General features: G+C 43.4%; 2 protein-coding genes across 2 annotated transcripts; one reads left to right on the forward strand and one right to left on the reverse strand.

The window, feature by feature from the left end:
* The first annotated feature begins 4,942 nt into the window (after positions 1 to 4,942).
* On the forward strand, positions 4,943 to 5,486 carry LOC143016433 (glycoprotein hormone beta-5-like). The gene is made up of 2 exons (XM_076170767.1): positions 4,943 to 5,146; positions 5,298 to 5,486. Exons 1-2 carry the CDS (start codon positions 4,943 to 4,945, stop codon positions 5,484 to 5,486), a joined length of 393 nt encoding a protein of 130 aa, XP_076026882.1.
* Positions 5,487 to 7,075: 1,589 nt separating this feature from the next.
* gpha2 (glycoprotein hormone subunit alpha 2) lies at positions 7,076 to 8,910 on the reverse strand. The gene is made up of 4 exons (XM_076170797.1): positions 8,887 to 8,910; positions 7,544 to 7,676; positions 7,274 to 7,458; positions 7,076 to 7,180 (listed from the first exon to the last, which is right to left on the reverse strand). Exons 1-4 carry the CDS (start codon positions 8,908 to 8,910, stop codon positions 7,076 to 7,078), a joined length of 447 nt encoding a protein of 148 aa, XP_076026912.1.
* Between the last annotated feature and the right edge of the window lie 692 nt (positions 8,911 to 9,602).

Here is a 9,602-nt window from a genome sequence, read left to right on the forward strand (position 1 = left end):
TCCAAGGTCAACGCTGTACTTTATTTCTGACAGATCTGTGTGAAACTGGTTCATGTTTTGCTGTGCACACATTACACCGGGGATCAAAAGATGAATGTTTATCTGAGAGTGGAGACGGAACAAACAAATCAGACCCCAAACGGCTTCAACTCTAACAAGGCTCAACACAAACACAACCTATTCCTCAATTAGTTTAGAACCAGAGCGAGACCGACTCCTCCAAACTCTCACACCCGAGAGCCATCGCTGTGTTCAGACCCGCTCAACCAAACCAAGAGGGGAAGCGACCCCCTGTCCCATTGACCCAGTCTTTGACACGGCGTCTGCACAGTGACCTCATTCATCTTTTGGTCAGAGATGCTTCTTTTTCCAGTGTGTGGATAGCAGCAGTATATGAACAAACAAAGGAAGCAGCTTCACACGATTGTCCCAAAACTATTAGTGCACATACAAACACACACACAAACCCTCACACACACACACACACACACACACACCAACGCAGGTAAATGCAGACAGACTGAGAGTGTGCCAATCCAGGTAAACACACCAACAATCAGAAGTGGGATGCACCAAAACATCTCATATACACACACACATATGTGACACACACACACACACACACACACACACACTCACACACACACTCACACACACTCACACACACTCTTAGTTCTGGCGCTATCTCCTCTCCCACTCTGTTGGGTTCCACCAAAGGTCGAGCCTGAAGTCCCTCGAGGTTTAAAAACCAATGACGATAGCGATGATCATGATATAAAGTACAATAATGTTCCTTCTTCTTACTTGTTACTCTACTACTACTACTCTACTCTACTCTAAGTACTACTGATGATGATGATAATGTTTTTATATATATACACATGTCTCTGGATATTTCTGTAGTGTATTATGGGAGAAACACTAGTGTAGCAGAAACCATTAAAGGGGAAGGCCGGCCTGAATTCTGACTTCACATCATCATATGTTAATTGTATGGGAAGGCCATAATGTGAGAGTTGAAATTCAGCGGTATTCCCCTTTAAGAGACCTTATTAGAGGAGAGGGAAGAGCTGGATGTGTGGAGGAGCTGTTTCTCTTTTGTTTGTGAGAGATGTTGGATGTTTGTGGTGCGATGGGTGCGTTTAAAGGGTGTGTGTGTGTGTGTGTGGGTGTGTTTAAAGGGTCAACACGGCCACACACACACATTCCACCTTAAGAGGTAGTCCCTCCCTGTTTGATCATGTTCATGTGGAGATGTATCTTCACCTAAGAACCCCCCCCCCCAAAAGCTGACATCCAACCCAAAATAAACAATCAGCAAGCCCCGCTCCACATAGAGGTTACTGGAGGATGAATGAAGCGCACCACAAGTATCCGGAAAACCAAAAGAGAAACGGCACAGGTCCAGTTGGCTTTCCGAACCCGGAGCGTCTGTTCCTTTAGGCTCGGCAGACCCCGACGCTGCTAGATGGCGACCGTTATGATGATGATGATGATGATGATGATGATGATGATGACTTTGTTTTTTTTTTGATGTGAACCAACAAAAATCAGTTTATTCTTGTCTGGTCGTTCTGATAGAGGGAGGGGAAGAAGAGAGGAAAAAACTCTGAAAAAAACTTATTTTAGCAATATTTTCATTCTTTCAGGATAAAGTGTGTGTTTTCGGGGGGGTTAAACAGGAGGCGGGTCACACACTCCAAAGTTTAACCCCCACTCTTGTTTTTACTCCTGCGTCCTTGATATTCACATTGTCTTAACGGTACTTTTCTGTGTACATTCATTTAATGGAAATGATTTTTGTTTTTGTAATTAAGTTGATTTGTTTTCTTGTTTTTTGTATTCATTTTGTGAAAACTGATATTGATGCTATTTATTTTCTATTTGATCAGGAAAATGTTACCTTATTTCAAGAAGGATGGTCAGGTTGTGTATGTGTGTGCGCCTTTGTGTGAGTATGTTGGTGTGTATCCAGCGAGTGAATCAGCGACTAGGCGGTGTGTGTAGACAGACGGAGAGGAAGCTCTTCTCTCTTTGCTTCTTTTTCTCTCTCTCCTTCTCTCCTTCCTAGGGGGGGGGGGGCAGGGGGTTGAATGTATCGTGAAAAAACAAACTAATGGATTGATTGACACCTGAGATGTAAAGCAAACATTCAGAGCCCTTCAGACCAGCAGCTCGCCTCACATTACGCCTCAGTCAAAGCGTCTTTGAAATCCACTCAAATGGCAAAGTGTAGACCTGAAATCCCTTCATTTGTTCACACTGTTAGTTCAAAAATCTGTCTGCTTCTAGTTGCTTTTGAGTTGCTGTCTCACCACCAGGGGAGCCAATGTGCCCCACGTTACAAACCGTTAACCTGCACACACTCTCAGACGCTCTCAGACGCTCTCAGCTCTTATTCTGCTGTGTTGTCTCATATTTTGAAGCTGTATTCTTGCGTAAACTTGAGTTTGGACATCTCCTTGTCACTCTCATGCTGCTTTCACACTTGTCTCTCAGCAGTCTTTCATGCAGGCCGTGTGTTTTAGATTGATGATGAAGATAACGACCGTGATGCCTCAAATACCAGGTGGCTGCCAATAAGATGAAAACAAGCGCTCCCATTTGGTTGGATTTCAAACCCTATCTTGATTCTGGCCGACATCATTTTGTTTCGGCTAGCGCACACACACGCCCCCCCACACACATGCACACACTCTTCTTTCTTATTGTGGGTGGGTCAGCTGTAAGGGGACCCAGCTCCCACTATTCTAGGGTCGGGTTGGTGTGACCAAACGATGATCAGAGCATTCAAAATCATACTTCAGACTTTGTTTGGATTCTCCCAAGTGCTGCAAACTAAATTCCCTTGATTGTATTGAAACAGGAAGAGAGAGAGAGAGAGTGTTGGTAGAGAGCTCTAGTTATCGCCTCACAGACACTGCTTGCGTCCAATGTGGCGCCCCCTCTCTGTGGCCGCGATCCTGCGACCAAAGCTTTAAAATCAGGGGGGGGGGGGGGGGGGGGGGGGGGGGGGTGAAGAAGACAGAAAAGAGGAGAAAGAGGAAAGAAAAGCATTGAATTAGAAATGATTGAATGGCAATAAGTCAGAGCAACAGATGACAGACTGAGAATATAATGTTACCTAAACCTGCAACCGCATTACGTAGCAATTTCACTGAATTTCTAGATTTGCACTGTCTGCCCAATGGTCTGTTTTGTGTGTTGTGTTGAAGAAAAAACCTTAGAGAAGACGATTAAGGCGATGCAGAAGAAGAAGAAGAAGAAGAAGATGTATATTTTGGGGACCAACACAGTGGTGGGGTGGGGTGGGGGGGTTTGAATGTAGAGAGGCTTACTGCTGTATGTAACATGACAGGGGAGTGTAGAATGGAGGAAAAACTATGTGCTAAAAATGAAACTTCACTTTGAGAAAACACTCGGGGAGTCTGGAGCTTTTTTGTGTCACTTTTTGCTTCTTTTGTGTCTTTGATTCACATGGATTCTTTATCTTCTTGATGTTTGACAATGTTCCAAAAAGAGATTTGGAACTTCTGATGTTGTTTGATAGAAAGTTTCTTCCTCTACTACCAAACATTTCTCTCCCGTGAGCCGTGACCTCACTTGGCTACAATATGTCATCAAAAAATACCAAATTTAGCAAATTTATTGTAGAATCATTGTAATTTAGCGCTTTCTTTTTATAATGTAGTTTGAACCCAGCTGTGCTTTTGCAGAATAAAAAAATGAATGAGTTCTATGACTAAAAAACTGTATGACCTCAATCATAAATTGGATTAAGAAGTGTGTGCACACACACACGCACACACACACACACACACACACACACACACTCAGAGAAAGATACAGGCAGAGGTTAAGCAAACATAGACAGGCGTCTGTATTTTCCAGGGAGTCTCCATTATTTCTGGCTTGGGGTCTCTAATGGTATTTCATTATAATTGCTATGATGTCAGAGTGTCCGTCCGCCCTAATGGTCCTTCTAAAAACAACAACAAGGACAGATTGGTTCCATTCACTCCTTGTTGTCCGGGACAGAGACGCTCAGGAGTCCAGCAGCTCAGACCTCTGCAAGATCCTCAACCACAAAAGGTGAGTTTGTTTTCATTTACATCCAGGCAGCAATGCAGGCAGGCAGGCAGGTATCCATGCAGCAGCAGGGCTTTACTAACATGTGAGCTTTACTACTCCTGCTACTACAGAGCCTCTGTTTAACACCACACACAGCACTGCACTTTCACTGTATATCTGTTGTAATTAGTCACATTTGAGCAAAGTGAGGTGTTCCAGGTAGTTTTTCCAGAAGCTTCATGTGTTAAGGAAGCATTGTAGGTTTCATACAACTGTTTAGCTTATTAGGTCAACTTGTATTGGGAATCCTGACACTCCCAACACCTCTGTGCAGCATCATGGGCACTAAATCTGTTTTTCTGTAGGAAGGTTTTTCAATAAGAAGAATAAAGAAAGTGAACTGTTGCCTTCCTGTTATATGTCATTGAAAACTGTTATTAATTATTATTTTAAATGAATGTGTTTAAAGTAATCTAAATGTTTAGTTCATTGAATTTTTTTGATCAATCCAAACTAAATGTATACTGCAGTGTTTGGGTCAGTGGTGCTGCTGGCTGCAGTAGCCGCGATGGCCGCTAGATGGAGTAGTGAGTTTTGCAATAATTCTGCTGAATGGTGTGAAAATCACATCAACTGACTGCTTACGTGGTGCAAGAACTCAGAATGTGTCACTGTGTCCGGATTATCAAAAAAATAAAGATTAAATGGTTTAAAAAATATATTAATTCCTTACACTCAATTAAATGTGTGTAGATCTCAGCGTTGGTCAAACTTAACAAGATCAAGTTTGTGATTTGTAGTGAAGCTTTACGCTTTTACACATTTGTCAAACTGAGTTGACTTTCTATACATTTTGTAACCCCTGCCCAGCATGCATCTCTTCCTCCGCTCCCTGCCTCTCCTCCTGCTCCTTGTTGCCGGCGCGGCGGCGTTGGTGGGCGTGGCTGTGAACAACGCGATCCAAGGATTCCGCGGCTGCGCGGTGCGGGAGTTCTCCTTCGTGGCTCAAAAGCCCGGGTGCAAAAGCCTGCGAGTCACCACGGAGGCCTGCTGGGGGCGCTGTCACACGTGGGAGGTAAAGGCTGTCAGAGACTAACGACGCTGTGTTGTTGTTGAGGGGGTCAGGAGTTCAATCATACTCAGAGCTTTAGGGGGGAATCAGAAATACGACATATTGAATTTCCTCTTAAGACAATTCCCTAAATGTGTGTGTTGTGACCCTGCAGAAGCCCATGCCAGACCCTCCCTACATCCTCCGGCAGCACCGCGTGTGTACGTACAACCGGACCCGTCACATGACCGCCCGTCTGCCGGGCTGCCAGCCGGATGTTTCCCCTCTGTACCACTACCCCATGGCTCTGCACTGCCACTGTGCCGTCTGCTCCACACAGGACACAGAGTGTGAGACGTTCTGATCCAAACGGCACTGTGGGACTTTCTAAGTGGGGACGGCACTTTTAGAAATGTTACTAAGACCGTGACACTCTGTGTAGAAGACGTGTCGGTGTAGTGAATGTTGATGTATAACTATGCTGATGTCAACAACAAATTATTATCAAACATGCATTTATTATGTGGAATATAAGTCACTGATGAGATGAAGATACAGCTCTGTATTAGTTCTATGTTTTAGTTTAAGATTTGATTAAGATCAAAATGCTTAGCAGTCATGTTATTGTTGCATCATGTTATTGTTGCATCTGATTTAATTTGTACCAAACAAATAATAAAGGAAATCTTCATAATGTTGCCCATTATTGAGAATTTGGTCTACAAATCTTCACATTTTCATTCAAGGGTCTGACTTGAAACCTTTGCAATGTTTCAATGTTCAAAAAGCACATCGCAACTCCTCTACCATCCCTCACAGCAGCCCTGGTGTGCACACTGAGTGAGAACCGCCAAAAAAGGCCATATGCCTTCTCTGCTTTGTTCTGATTGGCCTGCAGCTCTGCTCAGCCGAAGCTATGAAGTCAACATAAAAGACTCAAACTACAGACCTGGGTGCAAGACAATGTTCAGTGTTTATCCAGCAGGGGGCGTGTTCTGCTGGAGCCTCCTCCACACGCAAACATGTCCACATTGATGTCTGAAGCTTTTTGGGATGAAATCTATTCAATTGAACTTTTTTTAAATAGCGTCAAATCACAACAAACGTTATCTGGAGGCACTTTACACATCTGGTTGCTTCATGCTGCCGTCCATCTTGTCTCTAAAGTCCATTATGTGCCGTGGTGTTATTAAAGAGAAGAGAGATTAGAATCCACATGAACGATGCGTTTGCAGATCAATCTTTTATTGAAATACAAACAATCACATAAACTATACAGTGCATTCTGTCTGACAATGCCAACATTCTTTGGTGTCACCAATAGATATTATTTACAAAGCATCCTTAATTTTAAACTTATAAATATAAATAAAGATTTCTACATTCTTTAGTCCCTTTGCTTTTGTGGGCGGGGTTTGTGTTCAGACGACTGATCATCTTAACTTACAGCTGATCTTCTGTATTGATGGTGATTATTAATGATTCATATAGATGACACTTATTTAGACGTGTTTCTTATGTATTTTGCATACTTTCATACATGCACAAGTTATCCAGTCACTGCATCAGATTGTCTGATTGAACTGTGATTGAACACACACACACATAAACAAACTACACATCTTGAAACACCTTGAAAGGTCTGAATTGCCAATTTCAACACTTTACTTTTTCTATTGAACTGAGCTTCCTGTCCAGATCAAGTTTTCTTGTTGTGATGATTTGGTCTCATGGCTGCAGTCTGTAACATGGTTGTAGGCCGATTCAAGTTCAGTTAAAAAAGGCAAAGTGTGTTTTCTTTGACAGTGACAAACAGGTTGATATAGAAAAAGAATGGTTTGTGGTGAAACGTGGTGATGAAGTCGTCCTCTGCTGTCCGTCCCCTGTATGTTTCCGTTCGCTTGACTGAACGTGTGTAATCGGGTCCCGTCTTTCTGATTCTGCTTTGTGGCATCAGTAGCGTGACTTGCGGCACATGTCACAACGACACGCCCTCGCCGTCAGGATCTCGATTTCATCATGGTGGCGACCCCGAGGGCAATCCAGGCGAACTTTGACCTGAGGGAAGGCATTTCAGCAGATGAGCGTGTCAACAATAAATGATAGAAGAAGCTACAACTCTGTCCCAAACCAAGAAGTCCCTCCTCTCACCTTGGCGTCCTTGCTGATGGTGCAGCACCGTGAAGCAGAAGTGATATTGTGTGTGAAGTTGGAGGCCACCAGCACAGAATATCTGGACGGGAAGGCGCTGGACTCACAGTAGCCCACGCAGGCGTAGACCAGATGGGTGCCTTTACACGTGCCGCGACGGTCACTGCGGATGGTCACGTTGAAGGCTGGAGGATAGGGAGAGGGAGGTCAGTGTGTGTGTGTCTGGATGGATTAAGGTGCGATGCCGTGCTATGAACAAAAGAGACTCACGGTAAAGGTGACACCCCGGGGTGAGGCTCTCGTAGCTCCGACCTGTTTGAGAGAGGAGAAGCAGCAGCGACATCACTGGTAGGACCAGGAGGCAAAGGTGGGAGGTCACACCTGGCGACATCTGGACGGCAGCCTGGAGGGCCAAGATAAGAGATGAACCCCAGATTAAATCACAGATGCCACATTGGATTCTGAACTGAAGATATGGTCTAAGTATTGGTTTGTGACCGCAGCTGGACTGCTGCTGAACCTTCTCCTCACATCCAGGTTCTCCCACAGCCCCCCTCCCTTCCCACCGCTATCCCAGGTGATTTCCCATGGTGCACGTCTGCCTGTGTGTCACTCACCTGAGTAACAGCTAATGTGAATAAAAACAAAGCCCTCCTTATATCAGCCTATAGGTAACAGCTACTTGCTGACACACGTACATAAGCTGTCACGACAACGCATACATTCTGTGCGTCCACATGGGCTGAACAGAAGTGAAAATATTTCTTAACTCAGATACCGAGTGTGAGAAAAGCTGATAAAGCTATTCTGAATCCATCCAAGCGTCCGTGCACACACAGTTTTGGTGGATCCTGAGCGAGCGTCTACACGCACACAGCCCCCTGTGGATGCACGTGCCCACTCACACACACACTCACACGTGTATAAACAATAAAGTCATGTTTTCCTGAGAATCTGGTGATCCTGACCTTTGTCCCTTAAAGTGGCAGCCCCCTTTCCAGCTCCGATTCCTCCACCTGGAGTGTTGGGAATCACCTCTGTGATGGCGGAACACCCCTTGGGACGCCATTAACGCCGGTATGACCAAATTAACTGGTCAGGACTGTATGTGTCGGTGTGTGTGTGTGTGTGTCAAGCCAAATTAACCCTTGGCAGCTGCTCGGGCAGGGAAATGCCCTGCTTTTTCCTCTAATGTGGGGTTTCCACGCCTGAGGGTTTGGATTGTGGAAAGTGGGATCTAACTAGGCTCCACTTTGGGGAGCGATAGTGGGAGGTCTGCTGCTAATTGTCTGGAGGAAACACCAGGTCAACAATAGATCCGAACATACAGCTTCAGGTGGAGGAGATCAGTGTTGTTCCTGTTGCTCCCTTTACTGAAATATCCTAAACATCAAGGAATGAAAAGATGCTTGGTTGTAATGTAGAATTAGAGCCACTATGTTAATATTCATTAATTTTATTTAAGACCTTAAGAGACATGGATAAAGATAAAAAAACCTCCAACACAATTTTGGAATTGTAATTTCCGCAGCCTCTTATGTCAAACCTGCATACATAAAGCAAACACACTCTAACATATCCACGTCTGTAGTTTCTAAAGATCTGTGACTGACCTGGAATTCATAGGAAACCCTCATATTTAAGAGAAATTTCCACCACAAAATTGCCAAAAGTGCTGCAGCAGCCCCTCACATCATTACACATCAACATGGTCTGGATCTCTGCAACCACTGGACTCTTGGCAACAAACACTCAGGGTCCTCAGGGTGTCATGCGTATCTAACATCGCATCTCATAGCTCAGTAAAGGTGAGAGACCTCTGCTTTTTTGATCTGGTTCATCGAATTGAATAAAGACTGATCACTATGGAGACTTTGGAGTAGAGAGGAAAATATTTAAAATTAAATAAATCTTCAATGACAAACATCAAACCTGGAATTTGGTGTGGTGCAAAATAACACTTCATTTTATTAATAATAATAATAATAATAATAATAATAATAATAATAATAATAATAATAATAATAATAATAATAATAATAATAGTACTAATAATAATAACAACAATAATAATGTGCTTTTACAACAAAATGTTTTGATTGATAATGATAGTTATATTAGTTGTCAACCATCTGAACTAAAACCCTCAAAAGGCTTCACATCTTCATGTTCATCGCTCACAAAATGCAAATAGTATTTACAAATCCTTCAAATTTTATGAACCAAAGCAATTTAACATTAACATCTAATTTGCTCATTAGATCACAGAAAGCGGAGCCACCACCTTTAATACTAAATGTTATTGCAGATTATTAAGGTATTTCCCCCC

The sequence above is a fragment of the Genypterus blacodes genome, unplaced genomic scaffold, assembly GCF_046128005.1.
Source record: "Genypterus blacodes isolate CSIRO-AG114 ecotype Tasmania unplaced genomic scaffold, CSIRO-AGI_Gbla_v1 ptg000232l_1, whole genome shotgun sequence".
Classification (NCBI taxonomy): Eukaryota; Metazoa; Chordata; class Actinopteri; order Ophidiiformes; family Ophidiidae; genus Genypterus; species Genypterus blacodes.